The sequence below is a fragment of the Trachinotus anak genome, unplaced genomic scaffold (genome assembly GCF_046630095.1).
Source record: "Trachinotus anak isolate AG129_WGS33_773 ecotype Australia unplaced genomic scaffold, CSIRO_AGI_Tana_v1 ptg000005l, whole genome shotgun sequence".
Classification (NCBI taxonomy): Eukaryota; Metazoa; Chordata; class Actinopteri; order Carangiformes; family Carangidae; genus Trachinotus; species Trachinotus anak.
The window spans coordinates 1829531-1850363 of record NW_027273856.1 but is presented as its reverse complement, the minus strand read 5'-3'; the positions used below and the strand labels follow the sequence as shown (position 1 = coordinate 1850363).

The 20833-nt window shown below is 41.4% G+C and overlaps 1 protein-coding gene across 3 annotated transcripts; it reads left to right on the top strand.

The window, feature by feature from the left end:
- The first annotated feature begins 133 nt into the window (after positions 1 to 133).
- Positions 134 to 13830, top strand: ccdc149a (coiled-coil domain containing 149a). 3 transcript variants are annotated; one of them, XM_071477631.1, is made up of 13 exons: positions 134 to 313; positions 1645 to 1806; positions 1961 to 1999; positions 2627 to 2734; positions 2890 to 3006; positions 3508 to 3680; positions 4535 to 4607; positions 4805 to 4889; positions 5598 to 5742; positions 5967 to 6043; positions 6980 to 7012; positions 10800 to 10904; positions 12625 to 13830. In XM_071477631.1, the coding sequence occupies exons 1-13, from the start codon at positions 263 to 265 to the stop codon at positions 13164 to 13166; spliced, it is 1710 nt and encodes a 569-aa protein (XP_071333732.1). In that variant the 5' UTR covers positions 134 to 262; the 3' UTR covers positions 13167 to 13830. The 3 variants fall into 3 exon arrangements, with proteins under 3 accessions (XP_071333732.1, XP_071333733.1, XP_071333734.1); XM_071477633.1 differs by lacking the exon at positions 134 to 313 and adding an exon at positions 506 to 639 and having other exon boundaries at positions 12625 to 13306; XM_071477632.1 differs by lacking the exon at positions 6980 to 7012.
- The last annotated feature ends 7003 nt before the right edge of the window (positions 13831 to 20833 follow it).

Genomic DNA, 20833 nt, shown 5'->3' with positions numbered 1-20833 from the left:
GTGTAAGCTATCCAGTCATTCACATTGAAATGGTTTTACATTTACACAAGAATTATCGCTCAAAAGTCGTTTCCATCAACCATTATTTTATTTTTTATCATTCTACCGGAAGTTATCTTTTCTATCATCCTGCGCGGCTTGACGGGAGAGCCACAAAAAGTGACGTTGCAGGATAAACAAACGGAGTAGGTGTCGGCGAGGCGGCTCGGACGGAGGCTGAGGAGCAGCCCGTGTCCTGACATTGTGAACAACATTTCGGATAATGCAGTCCTCCAAGAGGAGTGAGAGTGACTGGCAGGGGCTCGTCAGCGAGGTGAGTGAGCGGCGAGCCCCGGGAGGAGCCGCTGCGGAGACGGTCTGCTTCTGTGGACGCTCCCCTGCTCCATATGGGACGAGCTCCGGTCATTAGGCTCAATACGCGGATGAGCTCTCAAACATCTTATAGCAAACTCAACTTTTTTTTGTCCTTAGCTGGATGGTGTCCGTACGGATGAGTTGAGCTAGCATGCTGTTCTGTCAGGCCGATAGCGGTGAGCTGCCCACCTCTGAAACACGCATGGTGGTCCAGACCAGATACAACCCACCTGTGGGGCCGCGTCTACAGCTTAATATTCAACCGCGGTGAACATATGAATAGATGTGAATATATTATTTAATATATAAATTACCTGTAATTAGTAGTGTGTAGCCTACCGGTAGAATGTATTTATATATATATATAAAAAAAAAAAAAAAAACAGCTCTTAAATAAATCATCAGTGACTTTCACTATATTAAATTGCAGTGATCATTAATGCAGAGTGACCAACTAGACCTGGTCAGGCAGGGGTATTGAAAAGCTTGATGAGTAAATCAGACATTCAGAGGTTTTTGCTGCCTTGAGGGACTGTTTATTTAACTGTGGTTAATAAGGAACTTCCTCTCTGTGAGTGGAGGACATGACTTACAATCTAATGATGAGAAACTGCTCTTTCTTACATTTGGATGAAGCCTTATGGCTCTATGGCCGAGCATAAGAGCAGTGGTGAAACCATTAGGGTTGATTAGTTGATCAGAAATTAATTGGCAGCTACTTTGATAATCAAATGAAATCAAATTTGATCATGACATTTTATATATTTAGGTTTTGGACCATTGGTCACGGAAACCAAGCAATGTGACGACATTACCTTGGGGTTTTGAAAGCTGTTTTGACCTTTTTGGTATTTTCTGACATTTTTTAAATTGATAAAATAATTGTCAAATGAACTTCTGATGGAAATAATCATAAGATGCAGCTCTAACCAAACCATACTACAAACTTTACGACACAGGACAGTATTCACCTCTGTGAAAGCAGCTGGTGTTTAATTTGGTTATGAGCTGGTCTGACAGCTATCACGGTTTACTCTGTCCCTTCTGCTGTGCCTTATCTGCACTTTAAACACTTGGTTCCAGTGTGTGCTTTTCCACCTGTGGGGAACTGGTCTGGGTTGGTATCATTTGTGCAGTCAGGTAATTTGGCCATTTCCATCCAAGGATAGGGCCTGTAGGAAGTGATCAAGTGAAATTAACACATACAGCCTCAATTAAGCGTCTCCATTATAATGCATCTGACAATCCCTCTGCTCTCTGTTCTGTCCTTGTGTGTGGGGTTCGTGGTAGTTCCTGGTGTGCAAGCGTAAACTGGAGAGTAAGAAAGAGGCCCTGCTCATTCTGTCTAAAGAGCTGGATACCTGTCAGCAGGAAAGAGACCAGTACAAGCTGATGGCCAACCAGCTGAGGGAGCGTCACCAGGGACTCAAGAAGAAGTACAGGGAACTCATTGTGAGCGATGTTTATTTGTCCGTGTTCAAACAGCTGATTCATGCCGATGAATTGAAAGTTATTCAATTTGGAACCTTTTAACAGGATGCATAATGAAATATTTAATTTGATAGTTGAACCTTATCCTAGTTCTGTAATTCTTTTAATGTTTCAGGATGGTGATCCATCTTTGCCGCCAGAAAAACGCAATCAGGTAAGTTCCTGATTTCTTATTTGCATTAGTGTGAAAAATGTTTCACATTAAATACAGGATCTCAATGGACTAACAACCTCATAATACTAAACAAATACAGGTCACATGGTGACTTAGTGACACTGAGTAGGACAACAGCTTTTTCATGGAGACATGAAGAGTAATTTCACAGTAAAAACATGCTCACAATGGTTCAACACACACTCTTGACCAAATATTTTTTTATCTGGAGAAAGGTTAGGGCACACTACCTTTATACTTTTATACATGGTATAAAATGTGATTCTTGTTAACTAGTTGCAGAAATAAATAATAAGGAGAAATCAGCCATTGCCAAAAAATAATTAAGTGTATTTTTGCTCAGCCTGATGCTCTATCTTTATCCTCACAGTCTGTTCATCCTGAAAACATATTTAGTACTAGGGGCTGAATGTGTTTGGTGCACAATTGTTCCTAAATGTATGTTATTTCTTTGAGCTGAAGAAGAAGGGAGATGTAGCCCAATTGAGTGTTTTCTGGTGTGTATGCACTCTCTCTGTGATGAATCAAACGGTCTCTGCCCATGTAGGTCTTCTATATCTTTCTCCTTCTCTGTCCATTCATTGTGTTTTCTCGTCTTCTCCTCAGGTGAACCTGGCTCAGCTGCTGAGAGACTCGAGGGAGCGAGCGAAAAAGCTCGCTGAGGAGGTGAGGGAGCTGACTCAGAGGCTTGCAGAGGCCCAGGGGGATAACAAGGTGAGGTTACCAGTGGCACCACACACATAAACTTCGATGCACTTTAAGTACCACTCATTTCACCTCGCCCCTCACTTAGTCTAGTGCCTGCATCGATGTGTTTGAGAGAAACGGTGAACGTAACTTGTTGTTTTTTGTTTTTTTTTCCTCTACAGCTTCTGAGAATGACCATTACTCGACAGAGGCTGGGGGATGAGGAGGTGGGGGTGCGCCACTTCCCTGCCCATGAACGTGAGGATCTGGTTCGCCAGTTAGAGAGAGCAGGGCTCCAGGTCAGAAACATTTGCTGTGCTAAATGTTGCTCACTGGTCAAACCCAAACTTTGTGACTGGAATCACATGTGAACAGATTTACACAGATATGAAGCAGGACTCCTCACTTTCTCTCGGTTGGAAATACTCTCACCCTAGTGTCATTCTCTTCTCTTACAAACACACGGTGCTGTGCAGACTGCCTGTATGAGGCTGATTATGTTTGCTTTTCTTGAGGTGTTGTATTGGACTGTGTTAAATTGATGAAACAGTACTTTCCCCTCCTTTAAACCTGCTGTTGAGGGGTTCTTGAGCAAGCCACAGGATTTCTATCTGCTGTGGTGGAACCACTCAGTTGGAAGCAGTTGAGGAGTTGGGAGCTCCTAAGTTGCTGAATGCTGAAAACAGTGTATGCACTCTCAGCAAACTCTGTTTAAGTAAACAAAGCTGTAAAATATCGGTCACTTTAACCTTTCAACGGCCTCTCTTACGAGCACTTTTTACCTGATTGGCTTTTTCTAGATGGAGGAGATGGAGCACAACATGAAGGCTCTGACAGACGAGCTGCAGGACGTGAAGGCTGAGCGCAGTGTGTTCAGGGAGAAGGCCGACCGACTCAACGTGGAGCTCAACCACATTTTGGGCAACCGTGAGGCTCGCATCATTGATGTGGACGCTCTCTGCATGGAAAACAGGTGAGTGGGAAACAAACGTAGATATCCAGACGGAGCCACTGTCATTTGTCCACTTGTAGTTCTCCATCTCGCCAGCTTCTAGAGAAACAATTTTTTCTGCCAGCTGCAGAATGAAAATCTAACCATGGTATAAAATTCCAAAGAAATTTTACAGCCACTTTCTTATTCTTTTATGTTTTTTTTAATTCATTTATGTTATTTCGTATTCTGTATTTTACACATGTTGCTTCAGGTTACGAGAAATAGTGCACTACCTGGGTTTGTACTGTTTGAGCCTTGAGGCCACACATGGATTTCATACCTATTATGTCACTGAGCTCTGATTGACCCAACAATAATCATTTTACAGAAATGTTACACTCTAAATCGCTTACTAAATAATAAGCTAACAAAATGTATGCATTGTTAAGTTATATGAGTTTGCCCATGCAAAGTTACCTATATACATGTACTTTTTGGTGACATTAAGCAAGAAAGGGGAATCATTTTTTGAGCTTTACTAATATTAGAAACTAATAATTAGAGCTCATAAGTCATAGTAGTGTTTTAGTGTAATCATTTTTTAAACCATTAACACTGCAATTGATTTTCTTCTGCCCCTAAAAGGTTGATGGTTGAAAAGGTCATGGAGGGCAGTATGTACTAACACTAAAACACTGTGTAAATATTTCAGGTCTGATCTTATTGCCACAGTTTTCCATGTTTCATAGTCAAAATATTCATGAGTCTGTGATCTTCATCTACAAACGAGGAGTATCTACTATGTTTTGCACGTAATCTGCATTCTCATCTCATCAAGCTTGTCATATGTGCTTTGACTCCTCTGATTGTGAATTTAATCGTTGTCACTGTAGGTATTTGCATGAGCGTTTCAGCCAACTGCAAGAGGAGGTGAATCTGCTAAAATCAAACATCATGAAGTACAAGGTACAGATGGCACGTCACTATTAAAAAATAATTGTAAAATTTAAAGCTAATTTTTTTTTTAGGCTTATGAATCCTGACAAAATCCACATGGTTTCACTAAATTTGTATCCTTAAGAGGAAAAGAGGTTGCTTTTATTTAAAATGTTCATCAAACATGGCAGGGCCAGCTTTAGTCTTTTGTTTTTCCCTCCCCACAGACAGCTCTTGAGAGGAGGAAAAACTCCAGCACATATGGGAAATCAAACAGCAGTCCCCTCACTGGAGTCCTCTCAGCCAAACAAGGTGAAAACACAAACGCTTCAGCTCACTTTGAATTCTCTTTGAAAACTCTGATAGATGCCAGAGCAGCGGATCTGAAAACTGTACAAATAGTTTCCATCACCTCTGTTTCAGAGTACGTCAGTTAGTGTTTGATCAGATAAACTCTGCAACTGATTCTTCCTTTAGTTTAACAAATCACTGTCTTAAAACACCTTTGTTTCCAGCCGCAAATCATTGCATTATTTAATGAAACTGTTTTTTGCCAATCCTTCAAGCCACCGCCTGGGCACCAGCTGGGTTACTAATTGTATTCTGAGCGGTAGAGAGCACCACTGGCAGGGAAATGAGCCTGCCATGATGACTGACAGTTGCTGGCAGAAGCAGCACAGTGGGCTCTGGAGTTAAAGTTAGAGTGTCACCTAGTAGACAGCTGTTTCTAACTCTCTGTCTCTGCCTCGCTCTTGTCATGCTGTTCTCCCCATCTCTCTTTTATCTATTTTTTAGATTTTGTAAAAGTTGTGTTGGTGCATTATTGGCAGGCTCTGAAGTTAATACCCAGCATACGCTCAGTATGTGAGGCCACGTTTTCACCGCACACATCTGGCTTCCAATAAAAATGGCTTTCTCCCTCATTTGTATCCTCTTCTCCCTCTATTAACTTCCCACCTCTCTCTCTTTTATGTGCTTGTATTTTTCTTCTGCCCACTCTCCTCCCCCTCTCCTTTTTAGTCCAGGAGATGCTCCTGGAAGAGCAGGGCTGCAGCCTGCCAGCCACACCTCAGTCCATCTCCGACCTCAAGTCCCTTGCCACGGCTCTGCTGGAGACCATCCATGAGAAGAATCTGGTCATCCAGCACCAGAGGCACACCAACAGGTACTGAGGCACATTATAATGATGTTGGAGGAGGCCTCGCCTGCTCCTCTGCTGACTGCATACTCATTCGGGTCATCCTTTAAATTCAACAACCTTACACACTTATGATGTTTGCCTGCCTGTTCTTAAAATCCTCCTCCACCTCCAAGGCAAACACTCCACACACACACACACACACTATTCATCAGTCCCAAGTCACCTGACCCTTCCTACTCGGTCTGCAGGATCCTCGGAAACAGAGTTGCAGACTTGGAAAGAAAGCTGAAGACCTTGGAGGTTTCAGGACTGTGGAGCCTTCCAGGTGGGTTTCAAGTCCAAGTGTTAAAACCTCCTTTTTAAAAAGAAACGCCACACATTGCAGTCTCCTTATTGAAGTCTTGAAACGATCGCTCCATAATTCAATTTAACATGGAGCTCAATCCAGTTAATAAACAATTACAGAGTAATAACAGTAATTTGACTGTCGTTCAGAGCTTATGAAAGTATGAAACAAACAACTGGTGAGTCATTTTAATTCATTCTCTCTTAATGAGCTGTATTTCAGCAGCACAGCAATTTGTCATGGATACAAATTACTGTGCTTTGTGTTTAAAATAATCATATTTGTCAATCACCTTCCAATTATGTACATTTTTTTTTATAACCCAGCTTGTAAACTGATTTTAAAGAAAATGGAAATGCAACAAAGTCAGGAAGAGTTATAGCTGTGGTATGTAATGAAATGTCCATCAAGCATCAGTCTCAGTCTCTGTGTGTGTAAGCACTCTTAGAGGCTCTGTTTCAATATTCCTGCATATTCTTCCACCAGATTGGTACTTAACACAAGAACCTGCAATCATACCACACCATTAGCAAACATGGCCATGTGACTGTGTGTGTGTGTGTGACTGTGTGTGTGACTGTGTGTGTGAGTGAGAGAGGGATTTTGCCTATCGTAGGTTAAATGAAAAAAAAAAAAAAGAAACAAACTTGCAGTTGACTCATGAAAAACAGGCCACAATTTCTCTTCCTTTTTATAATTAATAATTTGTTTTAAAAAATTTTAGAAGAAAATGTTTTTCCCAACATTACACTTCTCATAAGTTGCTCTTGAATAATAACCAAGAATCGTTTATGTATTTGTTGTAGCTGGCCAGCTTTAAATGTACCTCACTTCTTCTCTGTTTTTAATCTAAATACATTAATGAGGTTTTATGTTCATAACTGTGTTTTTCTCTCTTCTCTCGCTACGTCTCAGGCTTGACCTACCGTGTATCTGTGGGAATTGGGAGTATGTATTCCTTCTGCCCCACTTAGCCCATCCATGCCCTCCGCTATGTCATGCCAGGACTAATCTGGGCAGACGCCCAGAAAGCATGTCACCTCATGCCCACCGTTTGCAATGTGTCGACTCCATTGACCACCCGCTCATGTGTCCGCTCATGACACCGCTGAATGAGCCAGGCTACCTGAATATCACACGCTGGTCCTTTTGGTCCAGTGGATCGGTCGTAGATTTTACACCCAGGGGAAAAAATATATATATATATATTTTTTGAATGTTGAGGCTGGGAATGTTTAAAGGTCAGGAGAGATCTTTTTAAAGCAGCACACTCCTGTTTTGTTTGTCCATTTTAAAATGCGTTCAGATTCTCACTGGCAACAATTTGAATCATAAATCATAAATATAAAAAAAAAAAAAGACATATCTGTCATATACTACACTGATTTATATTGCAGACTGTCAGAGAAAGGAGAAATTGATTGTATTCTTATTTTTCTAGTTATTGTAGATAAACCAAATTTAATAAGAGTGAATGTGGAAATAAAAAGTGAATTATGCTCTCAAATCTCTTATATGTGAGGCAGTGAATTTATAACCCAAATATTAGTATTCAAAGTCACAATTACATATACAACGCCTACTTTGTTTTTTACACCCACATTCATGCATTTATATGGGCCTGTGAAAGACATACTTTGATGTACACTGTATCTGTAACAGCCGTCACATTTTGCTAAGAGACACAGCTGCCAACTGTTCCCCTCCTTTAAACAACTCCCCCGCCATCCTCAGGGAAACCAAACTAAAATATAAAAATGAACACTCTCCTTCCAAATTCAACCAGGAGACAGGAGTCCGCCTAGAAAATAGTTCCCTCTTGTCCCCACTGGAGGGAGATGTTGTGCCGTGTATGAGCCGGACCGAGAGGTGGAGGGGCTGCGGCTGGATGGAGGTGCCCTGTCATGAGACCGTCATTCTCACTGCCATAAAACTGACAAGCATCCATTACTGAAAATGATTGCCCACATTACAAACACATTTAGGGGAATGTGCCGTTATTAGGGAATTTGTAGGCGAGGGCCCAGAGTGCCTGACGACCACGCTGTCCACCACAGTTAGGGAGACAGAGATATCGAGAGAGATGTGAGTGTCTGTGGCCTTGATGTGATAGGAAGTTGGGCTGATGGATATTAAAGGCAAACAGGATAGGATAGAGGGCCTTGGCTGCCTACCTGAGGCTCGGAGAACACTAGAGGTGACTACATTGTCTCCGGGTGAGAGAGAGCGAAAAACAATAACAATCACATTGATGCAGTGAGTCAGATAAAGTTGTGATTGATAGATCCCTCCAGTCCACCCTCCAGTCCACCCCACCCCCAGTGCTGAGTAAGTGCAAGCTGAGACGTAGCACTGTGTCCATCAGATATTGAAAAGATAGAGGTGGATGCAGAGTACACCTGTACAGCGGTGTTTTGGGTCATTGACGTACTAGTCTCATCTTTTTGTCTCCATGTTTGTGATGTAGAGTTTATGATCTGGTATATTGGGGTGTCATGTCAAACAGAGAGGTCTGTCATCTTTGCGGGATGTGTGTGAGAGAGTTGTGAGATGGTTTGAAGACTGGTCAAGTCATTGGTGCTTCCTGCCTGCTGTGCTGCCGGCCTCTGGGAAAAACACTGCTACGCTCAGTCTGGGTCTTGCTCTGCATTCCTAATAACCAACTTACTTATTATTGGCTTTAAAAGACAGTCTCCAGAACTCCCCTCAGGCCCCTCTCTCAAAACTTGAAAACTGGGTTTGGATGCAGTGGCATAGTCTGGACGCTACAGACCAGTTACCTGAGCTTAATGAAGGAGATACCTGCTTCGAGACTCTTTTGTCTTTAGACAGCTGTAGCATGTTACTACAACATTTAGGATTCCTCAAAAAACAGAAACAGCCGTGGGCAAAGTTAGAGTTTGTGTAGGGGAAATCATGCTAGATCGATATATCATGATATCACAGACACATCAACTGTCTCACTTGTATGGAGATTTTTCTTTACAGTTGATACAACTGATAGATATCTGGTTGCACTGGGTCGTTGTGGGCAGTGTTGTAGGTTAATGAGTATAACTGCCTATGGCTTTATTTTATTATTGTCCATATTATTGTAATGTTAATGTATTGGATTAAAAACTTCTAGTCATCTAGTAATTTCTCTATAACCAGTTTCTACATTGAATTTTCATAATAGAAATAGTCATTTTTTAGGGTATTCTTCCATGGCATCCTGCTCTGTGAAACTAGCTAAATGCTAATCTCAGCATGGCAGCATGCTCACAGTGGCAATGCTAACATGATGATGTGATGTTTAAACAAAGATGGTGAATCTGGTGGAGTATTATCATGCTAACATTTGCTAATTAGCACAAACGCAAAGTACAGCTGAGGCTGATGGGAATATCATTATATTTGCAGATGTCTTATCATAAACCAAAGCGTTAGAAGACTAATTGAAATTTTGACCTGGGATCTACAAAGTTATCATTCATCCTGAGAGGAGAGGGGGGGCATGAATGTTTGTACCAAATTTAAGGGCAGTCCATCTAGTAGATGCTGAGACATTTCAAAGTCACAAATGGCAGTGAACACAAAATGACTACACCAGGCAACACTTGTTACTTGATTTGCTCTTTGGTATTTATTTAACTTTATCCACTGCTACCTACTCATTTGCACTAGTGTATGTTGTACAAGTTGCATGTTTCAAGGTGTGTTTTGTTATGCAGATTGTATGTATTTTTGTTTTACTTTCTTTAGGAGAAGTCAAAGACAAATTTTCCAATGAGGTGGACAATAAAGTCAATCAGTCAATTTCAACCTCATGGTGGTGCTAGAGGAAAAGTCAGAGGAACCCCAAAGTCCGGAGGATTTATTCTCTTGGGACCATGAATATATCTGTACAAAGTTTCATGGCAATCCATCAAACCGTTGTTGAGATATTTGAGTCTGAACCAAAGTGGTGGACTGACAGACAGAGATTGTCATCTGCAAGAGCCATGCTGCTACAAAACCCTACCAAGGTTTGTTTTAAAGACGTGATTGAAATCATCGTCTCTGTAAAAGAAGCAAAGGAACTTTTTACATAGCAAACAACTTTGTTGCTTCTCCTGACACCCCTATTTGTAGAAGCCTCACCATCCAAACAGCCCCTACCCTGCTGTCTCATTCACTGTTCCCACGTCAGTGTAAACACTGAGCATCCATAACAGTATGGACTGCATTCATAACAATATGGTCTCCGTTCACCATTCATGATTCTCACGCATCGTGTCACCCAGTCATCCATTTTCTCATTCTTCTGTTTGTTTTTGTGCCTCACACATGGATGATCAGAGAAACAGGCCGGGCTCTGCCTGCTCGCAGGGTTTCTCTGAGGCACAGGCTGATGTGCACGCTTACAGATTTACATGCGTCTGTGCATATAGTTTTGTGTATGTATTTGTGATGTCTGGTTTGTAGTGCACAGTCTCCTATGAGTAGCATATGGTGTCAGCCTAAGAGGCATGCAGCCATCACTAATGAAGACAGATGACAGGGAACTGAAGCCACTTCCTGTAAGCGCTGCAGTGCATACATGTGTTTGTATGCTATGCGAAAGCACCGTCATCGCAGCATCATGTGTGCTTGGATGAGCTCCATGCTATCCTAACATGCCGAAAGCATTGAAAAAACTTTTACTTTGTGTTTTTATTGTCATTTGGAAGTGAAAGTAACGGCGACTGTATGTTCTGGGGTGGTGGTCTTACAGGGACGCGGGACAGTATCACACTGAATGACAACCTTCAACCAGAACTTCATCCAACACGTGCCACATCTCAGCCAAACAAGCAGCCCAGAGTGCAGCCACCCAAAGGTGAGTGTGTAATTGTGTGTAGCTGGCTTCTCCTCCCATTGATAAGAGCACCCACTGCTAACGGCATAAACACTGTAATTAGCCACTACGTGCTAAACACTCCTTGCTCTCTTCCATGTTTAACCCAAGTCCTTTCCCTTCCCGCCTCCACTCCTCTCTGCTTCTCATTGGTGCAAGCTGCCCAAATGCCATGGCATTTTGGAAATGTGAAGCAAATTCTCACCCGCTGACATTCAGAAACTTCTGCCATCTTCTCTTTGAAAGGGGATGGGGGATGGGTTGGGGGGGAGGGGGGGACTGGCATCCATAAATATGGATGCCAGTTCAAGTAATGTTGCTTTCTTCCTGCATGTTTTTGCGTGTGTGTGTATGTGTGGGAAAAGGTAACTGGGACTCTGTGTGCAGTCTTTAACCTTTTTGCCTCCACATCCACAAATATGGGTCAGTAATCATCAAAGTGAGAGCATATTTTGGCAGAAAGAAGCAGAACTAAGCTGTTGCTGTTGCTGAGATGCGGGGCGTCACACTTGTCTTGTGTCCCGTTGTCTGGGGCACTGCTGCTATATTTAGCCTGTTGCCATGGAAGCAATACAGTCACATAAGTAATTGAAATAACTTTCTACATTGACACAGTGGCATAGCCCCAAAAGAAGAAAGGTTTTCTTATGTTTTCCTCCGAATTTTCTTTTTCATTCTATCACATGGTCATTTTATTAAAAAGAATTTCAGGCTTGAAAAGACAACCTGAATGATGAAGGGAGAGACCATAGCCCACTGTCCTGAGAATCAACAGGCAAAGGGCTTTTTCTACCGACGGCATCTTTCCTGCTGCTTATATATTAGCATCTTAGGGTATCTTCATCATACAACACACAGTACAGCAACACATAGTATGTGCTAAATTAGACATCCTAGTGCACAAGACACATACCACATCACTGCAAAGTCTGATTATGTTTCCTGTCACTTTTCTCTGTCAGCTCATATAATATCAATTAGCTTACTGTAATGTTAATATGCTGCTGTTTTTAACTGTTTTTAATATGTATTTTTTTTCTCTTTTAAAATGCATTGTAAACTTTAAAAGTTTGAAATATTCTGCCATTCAGAAAATTAATTGCAACAATTTTAATTGTCACTTTGTTGTTTTATCAACCAGTTTTATCATTAATCAACCAAAAATTCCAATTATTTGCTGGTTCCAGTTTCTCAAATATAATGGTTTACTGCCTTTCTCTCTGTGATATTATTGTAAATGAAATACATTTGGGTTTTCAGCTATTGTTCTGACAATATCAGCAATTTGAAGATGTCAGCTTAAGCTCTGGGAAATTGTGGTGTGCTTTTTTCACTGTTTCCTGATGTTTTATCAGCAGAATGATTAATCAGAAATATAATCAATAGATTAATAATCAATAATGACCATAGTCATTAACTGCAGCCCTAAAGAGTGGCTGCCATAAACATAATACAAAGTTAGATTGTTGGTGTTGTTACAAGATAATATAAATTACAAAACACACATTTGTTTTTGGTAGGAATTCATGCTAATGTTGCCAGCTAACAAAAAGCACAGTGATATATTAAAATATATATATATATATATATATATATATATATATATTAGTATATATTTATAGAGTAAAAGTACTTGTTTTCTGATGACCACAGATCAAGTGAGTAATTAAAATGACCAGTTGTCTCATCTCCCATCTCCCAGCTGTGTCAGACAACAGGGGTTCACATGAATCACCGTGGGAATGCCACACGGCTGGCAGCGACCTCGGCACAGATGGCGTCAGAAGGGAAGACGCACCTGCGCTGCTCAACAGTCTGGAGCCTCTAGCAGGGGTGGAGACGAACGGGATTGACAGGAGAGGGGGAGAAATAGTGACCCTGAGCGAAGATGGAACCGCCTTAGAGCTGGAGGAGGGGCGGAGTCCGGTGGAAGAGGCGGGGCATGAGGTAGAAGGGGTTGAAGATGAAGAACTAGGTTCCACGGTGGAGGAAGGAGAAGAGGCGGCCCTGGCACTGGATGTGCTGCCCACTGAATCAGACTTTCCGTGGCTTACAAATAAACAAGTCTCTGTCGATCATTCAGAGGTGGGCCACCAGCCCTGCGAAACCCAGGACAGTGAGTCCAGTAATGTACCTGAACATGTAGAAACCTCTGTATCAGTTCCAGAGCACCAGGGCACAGAGGTGTCGAGTACAGGGGCGAGTGCACAGAGCGACACCTGTCATGGTGACAACGTGGCATGATCTGAAGTCACAGAAAGCAGTTTATTAAAATCCTTGTCCGTGTCGTTCTTATTGATGATTGCATTAATCATCCCTAGTTGCATTCTCACAACATAGCCACCGCTCACCATCTCCCTGTTCCGGGTGACAGCTCTGTTTTAGTCAATAAAACACAGAGAAAACACTCTCACACTTTCACTTTTCATCCGCCGTTGACAGAGCCGGAGGTGCATTTGTATCTAGACAGGCTTGTTACTGCAAAGGAACAGACAATCTTGAAATCAATGGAGTTGCAAACTTCATGCCCTACAGGAAGAATGTAGCTTTGAAAATAACAAATATGGCAGCCCTCAACTCCAGGTCCCCACATTCCCTTCCTCTTTTCCCCTGCGATAAAATAATCCCAATTGTTTGCTTTCTTCCTCTTCCTAGAGGATACCAATAAAGTGTTGAGCGCTGCATTTCTCTCATAGGGGATCCAAACTGGCTCACCAAAACTTGTAATGACTGTGTTGTAGTAATGTGTAAATGAATAATATTGATATAAGAGATTCTATTGATGTCTGTTCATCTGTATGGGTGAATCTTACCAATCGTTCAGTTATTCTTTTGAATCATTTGGAAGTTGATATTCGGTTGAGACTACATGTGCCTTATATGTGGACATATTTATAAATATAAATGCGGTATTGTTGGTTGTTTTGTTTTCTTCTTTCCAGCAAGGGTAATCGAACTGACACAGACATGTCAGATAAGTAAGCAATTACTGTAATACATGATGGGCAGAGACAAAATATCTGATTTGTCTAGTGCACTGAATCCCAACCAGGGCTCGCCTGCTTGTTCCACAGGGCGCACTTGGAGAGACTGTGGAGCCATTAATAAATAAATGGTTGAAATAATTAAAGCTAAAAGTAAAGTGTAAGTGATTCAGCTTATGCCACCCAAAGTGGCAGTCGTACAAATGCAAACTTGACCAATCTGTCAATTTTATGAGAACATAATATAAAACAATATTCACCTTTATAGATATTTAATAGATGTTAAATAACATCCAGTTTAAAATCATTTCAAAGATTTGGTCAATAAAAGCGTATGTCTGACAAAAAAAGGATGGGAAACCACTGATTGAGTGACATTGAAAGTTTAACAGATGTTTTTATCAGCTCCTTCCTTAAGCTAGAAACCACACATGAAGGAGTTTTATCTGATCCAAACTTCACTTCTGTCACAGAAGCTGACTTTGTGAGCTGGGTGTAATATTTGTTTGAGCTCTCACACACAAATGTGGATTTTTTTGATGGTAATGATCTGAACCAGAAAATGAGGCCAAATCCGCAGAAAATCACTCTGACTAATTTCTAAGTGTTCACAAGGTTGGTCTCTCATTAATTCTAAATGCGGCAGCCTCGGTCTTTTGATTGTTTTACAGATTAGAGCAGCTTAGCTTGATTCTCTTCCTTCCAGCTTTGGAAGAGCATTGTTCCAGCATCACAAATCTACAACGAATTGTCACAGGAATATTCAAACTCATCTTAAAATGCTAACTCCAACACAGTGAGCACTGCAGTACAAGTTAAAAAAAAAAAAACAAAGTTATAAAAACCAAAAGTTTTTTCAGCGCTGTGGAATGGATGCACAGACACACCCGTTTTGTCTCACAGCCAAAGTCCAGAACCCACTGTGTATTGAGAATCAGTGGTGAGGCCTACTCTTCCTGCATGCAGGTGACAGCTGGCCTCTCCAGGCAAACACAGCGTCAAAGCCAGAATCCATGAACTGCTTATTCTGCAGAAGGCCACTTGCTATTTTTAATCTCTGACACAGAATAGAGGCGAGGAGAGAGACAGAATTCGAGCTAGGGAGCCATGGTGTGTACCCAGTGTCGGCAGTGTGCCAGGCAGCTGATTTGGCACACGGCAGTGAGCGTTTTTTTTTTTTTTTTTTTCAAGGAGATTTTAAAATTTATAAACCAGATGGAATCTGTGCTGAAATTGCAAGATGATACCATTGGGTTCCTCATAAAGTCATTTACCATTTTTTTTCTTCACGCATGTGAACGCCTTAAAGAAATTAGGGAGCTTTGCATATCTGTCAGAAAAACCCAGCAGCGAGATGCATTGATTCAGGGAGGATGTGACTGTGGAGGATGTCAGCCCTATTGTCTGCTCTTGTGGGCAAGTTAGACGTTCATGTGACGTCAGCTGAAGTTGACAATATTTATTGTCTGTCCTGCTTTTAGTTCCTTAACCATTAGCCATCACTTTAATCATTCCCTGCAAGGCTTTTTCACTGTGTCGCTTTTCAACTGCAACCTGATTTTCATTATAATCTAAAAGAACATTGCAGTGAAACATTGCAGTAGATTTTTATAGTATAGTATAATAGTTGTAGCGAAAAATAATTTAATTATGACCAGAAATTATCAAGCATTAGCATAGCATTATCAATAAATCCCATATATTTCCCAATACTTGCTTATGACAGTGATCAGTATCAGTGTGTGTGCCAGTGAATAAGTGAAGGAAAATTGCAGCACAAAAACGTCACAGATATGTTTGAGGTCTTTTAGAAATAGTGTCCCCACTGAACACTTGCCCAGCAGGGAGCAGAGTTTATTTTTCAACAGCAAAAATGTCTCAATTCTTTACGAAAAAGAAAGAAATTTGTGGGATCTTTAGCCAAGATGTTTTCTATATAGCCTATTTTATGCCAAAAACAAAAAAACAAAAAACAACAATATATTCCCAATATATATATGTTGTTGATAAAGATTCGTCAGAGACGCTCCCCCTGCGACGGCTTTCCGTCAGACTCTGACTGGCCAGTATCTGGTTGTGTCACACAGCTGAAAGATTCAGGCTCCCTCTCCAGACCCCCAGAGAGGAAAAAAGGATTGCTGAGAGCAGTTGTAGCCAATCATCACCACTACCGATAAAAATGAGGCTACGGTACCAGCAAGTAGCCCATGCCAGAAACTAATCTTAGCCCCTTATCTGTGACAGTAACATCCCCCAATACAGAGCCAGCAAAACATGTGCATTGGAAAACGCTCCAATTGGCCCCATGCTGCTTAAATCACTCAGGTGTGTTGTGTCCTGTCTGTATTTGTGCTTGAAAGAGAGATCAAAGCAAGGATCATTTGTATGTGTGTGCATGCTTGTCTTGTGATTTTTGTAGCTTTGTGCTAAGCTGCTACCCTCTCATGCTTTGGATTTTCAGATGGGTTGTACCATATCATATATACCGCTAATCTTATCACGGCATCAACTTGCTTTGTTCTGATCCCAAGCCCCCCACTTATCCCACCCCAGAGTCTTGGTAGTGAGAAAGACCAGCCGGGTCACAGCAATGCGCACCGGCTCTAATAAGTGTGACCAGGGAGCCAGGGGGCCGCTGGAGGTAGGAGGGTGTGACACCTCATCATACGTGGGTCCTCCAAAGGTTTGAGGGATGGGGGTGGACAGGGGCATTTGGAGGCAGCAGTTTCCAGGCCAACCACTCAGCAGGGTTAATTACTATACCAACCAGATGCCCCTTCCCGTGATGGTCAATGCCCTTGTGATCCATGCTTCATTCGCTCACCTTGCTTTTTTACGCTTACCTGAGTTTTATCATGTGGAGCCTCATAGACACTGGAGTTCACCGAGCCCTGCAGGTTCGCTCCCCAGGTGCCGCAATCTGAGGAGTGTAACTTTCTGCTCTGGTGCTGACAAGGCTGTTATTATCTGAGATAATGGAGGAAAGAAAAGAACTGGCAAAATATGTCAGTCATCTTTCCCCTGCTCGTTTCATGTGGAGTTAATAGTTCTAATATATCATTCAGATGACACATATAACTGCCTAATTTGCTTGGTTTGCACTTAATTTGGACGTGGTTTCTGCAGTTACTGTGTGCATTTTGTTATTTCTTCTGTCAAATTTGAAAGTGGTATAGTTAGTTGCATTTAGGTCGGTTGTCTCAGCCTAAAGCTCTCCTCCACTTTGCACTGGCCATTTAGTGTAAAGGCTCATGACACCAGGTGTTGTCATCTCAAGTGGACTTTGCATCTCTTGAAAGATTTAGGTTGTTGATTGATTTTTTTATGTCTTGGAGTCCAAAACTTGCAGGGTTATGTGCTTCTTACCTTCAGATTGAACCAGGCTAACTGTTCCTCCCTGTTTGCAGTCTTTATGTTAAGATAAGCTAACTGGCTGCTAGCTGTAGCCTTATATTTATTAGGATGACATGAGAGAAGTATCGTTCTGCTTGCCTAAGTCTCGGCATAAACTGCACTGTAAATATACTGGGACTGCCATCAACCCTCATGTTCATATAGGAGTTTACTTGATCTCAGAATGCTGCCTGCTGCTTGTGGTTCTTCATCCCCTCTGACCTCCCTCAGTACTTTCCACACTTCCTGGAGGCAAAACTGAAACTGCCTGCAACAGCAACAACAACAACATGGCTCCCGAGGCCCCACTGGGAAGCAAGGCAAGCAAAGTCGCAGGATGTTGGAGGAGCAAGAGCTTGCGGACAGAAGATAAGCAGAAAGGGCACACCGGGGGTCGGCACGTAGCCACGGCATACAGTGAGATCTCTATTAAGATAGAAGATGGTGGTCCAGTGTGATAAGAGCCGACGGGACCGAGTGATGTGATATCAGCGATGGGGCACTGCCAGAACATGCCACTGTCCCCAACCAACCGGGGAATCAGGGCCGAGCAGAACTTGTTGGTATAATGAGGTGGTACTCAGTTATCTTCATTCAAATTTTACTGTATTTTGGGAATTTCAGAAAAAAACAAAAAATGACATTCACATTTTTACATTTAGGTTTAAACTTGAAAGAACACCAACTGAGCTTCTTTACAGTACTTTAGGTGCCATACACATCGCAGCAATTAGAGCTTACTGCAGTTCATCAGTGTAGAAACAGTTCTGTTTCTGTTAGATTAGATTTATTCAGGAAGGCAACAGTCACAGTGTTTTCCAATGATCTGGACTTTTTTTCACACCAGTAACAGGCAGGTCTGTGGCCTTTATAGCTACTCCCCAAACAGCAGAACCATCCTGTGTATTTGACCATCTGCCTCGACCTGTTTATAAAGGACTTTTCGGTAGATCTCAGGCTGACGCACAGAGACTGTGCTTCCGGGTTTCATTTCACAAGCAGCACTGCATTATTGAAATTTATGGTCTCAACAAGAGCGTCCAATCCCAACACTTGTAAACCTGAAATATCTGTCAGCAGTATTCTAATAAAATTAAAACACCACATTATTATGCTGACTTTACTCATCTTCAGGTAGGACTTACTTACTTAGTTACTGTCTGATTGTCACATCGAGTCCCCAGGTTGTGATTTTAAAAATAAGTGCTTTCTGCAACTAAATTCACACAGCTTTACATCTATGATTGAAAATACATTTGAAAGTTTTGCAAAGCTTTAGCACATTTTCCTAAAACTCCTAACAGCCTCTGTGCCAGGCACTCAATTCTCTGTTGTCTAATTTGATGAAATGCCTCATCGTTATAACATTTCATTGGTAGCCAAGAGACTTGTTAAAACTTTGTGTTAATGCTATATTAGCACATTATGGAAACCCACAAACTGCACTGAAAAGTGTACCACAAATAGGTACTGCTGCATTAGAAACGCATGGCCTGACAGGCAAAAAGCATTTTACTCATCACAATTTAGATTTAAAAAAAGCTAGCAATCAACTAAAGTAAGTGTTGTTGAATGCACTCCTCCTGACTACAAACTTTTTGCATTTTCTCTAGTTATCAGCCACAAAGGCTGTTTTATTTCTCAATCTAGTCATGTGTCTCTTTGTAGCCCCTTTTGAAACTTTTTGCTGTCATTTTGCATCCCTGTAGTCATTTTGTAGTCTTTTGATGTGTCCCTGTGTTCATTTTGTGTCTCTTTCTGGTTGGTTTATGTTTCTTTGTAGTCATTTTGAATGTCTGTGGTCTTTTGTGCCTTTGCTGTTGTTTTGCATCTTTTTGTGCTTGTTTTTGGGGGTCATTTTGTGTCTCCATGTAGTTGTGTTGTGTCTTTTTGTGTTGTCTTCTGTCTCTTTTAGTGACATTCTGCAGATGAATCAAAACTCAGCATGAAATCCAGAAACAAACATTTGATTGGATTTGGTTGGCAGATACTCAAAGACTCTTATAAGGGTCAGAGGCAAAAAACAAAAACAACAATAACAACAGATGAGAACGTCACAACTTTCAACTGACTCAGGGGCCCCCTGGCCCCTCGGACCCTTGGGCCCATGCCTGTTAATCCATCGTCCAACACTGTATGAAATGAAAACACATCCCTTCTAGATTATATTTTCCATTCTGGATGGATGTAAATTATTTGAATTCATGTACCAATATTATAAATGCTTAGTCTCCAGTATTGTCCATGCTCTCCACCAGCTCTGCAGCTCTGTTTGCCAGAGCTATTTCATACACAATTGGACTGCTATTTAATCGCCTGTGAAAAAGAGACAGACAGACAGGTGGAAAAATCCCCAGTATTTTAAATTATCCTTGAATATTAGAGCATTATGACTTTGTTCAAACTGTGACTTCTCCTTAACCATCACCATCAATCCCCCTGCTATAAGCAATGAGCCATTTGCCATTATGCAGCTTGTTAGCAATGTCCAGGCTGTGTAATTACCTGTGTCAACGGCAATGATTGTCTTCAGTAACAGATTATTCATCACTTTATAATTGTAGAGGTTGAAAAGGGTTTTTAAGCTCTTCTAATAAAACTTAGAAGTAAATATTTTCATGCTCCTCACTTTTCTTGGTTGAACCTTCCAGACCAGACCAAGAGCTTGTGAACGACGAGTCCTGTAAACCACAGTCCGCATGAAATAGGAAAAAAGAGAAATGTCTATACTATACATCTGGGGATTCATTTAAAATGCAATCAGCATGATACATAAAAATAAAAGGGGAAAAAACAATATATTTAGAGGTCTAAAATCCTGATTTCAGTCCTTAGAAGTATTTCCATATAAGATCAGCCTATGTTTCCTGTCTTTTTACCACAGTTGCCTGTCTAGTTTTGCACAGTATTAATAGTTGAATACCCCTCACATACTAATATGGTACTAATGTGCCAATGCACATCCAGATTGAGGCAAATTGAGGAAAACTAATGAAGAGGGAAATTATTTAATTTGACTTAAAAACCAATAATCTCATCACGTCATTTTAAATGTAATGTTGTGTAGGCCTATAAACTGATTTCATTTATTGTCCAAGTATAGATTAACTTTCTCAGGAGTCAATATTTGCCATGGGGTATTTATTGTATTTGATGCTATCTGTACAAATGATCATGATGTCCCACTTAGCACACTACAATAAGATCATTTAAATTCCACTCCAAAAAAGTGAATTAGTTCACTCAAAAGTGTATTTGTCACATTAACAGGAACTGTGCAATGTGAAATGCATCGTGGCATGCACCCAAGGCTGGACTTGGACTGCAAGGGGTCTCTATACTGCAGCTTTCTGTCCTTTGAGCATCAAAGCAGCAAACACTTCACATCCTCTGCTGCAAACATACTTTCAGATATGTTGCGCAGCGCCTGAGACAAGACACAGACCTGCTTGTGCTGCAGTGAGGGAGGCTTTGGACTGAAGGGGGCGAGACTGTGTGTGTGTGTGTGTGTGTGAGGGGGGTTTGGCGGGCACA

What these genes read in the sequence shown, in the direction of transcription:
- ccdc149a (XM_071477631.1), top strand. Translation starts at nt 263, where the DNA reads ATGCAGTCCTCCAAGAGGAGTGAGAGTGACTGGCAGGGGCTCGTCAGC. An exon ending in AGTCCTCTCAGCCAAACAAG is followed by an intron (nt 4,890 to 5,597) that starts GTGAAAACACAA and finishes TCTCCTTTTTAG; the next exon opens with TCCAGGAGATGCTCCTGGAA. An exon ending in CAGAGTGCAGCCACCCAAAG is followed by an intron (nt 10,905 to 12,624) that starts GTGAGTGTGTAA and finishes CCCATCTCCCAG; the next exon opens with CTGTGTCAGACAACAGGGGT.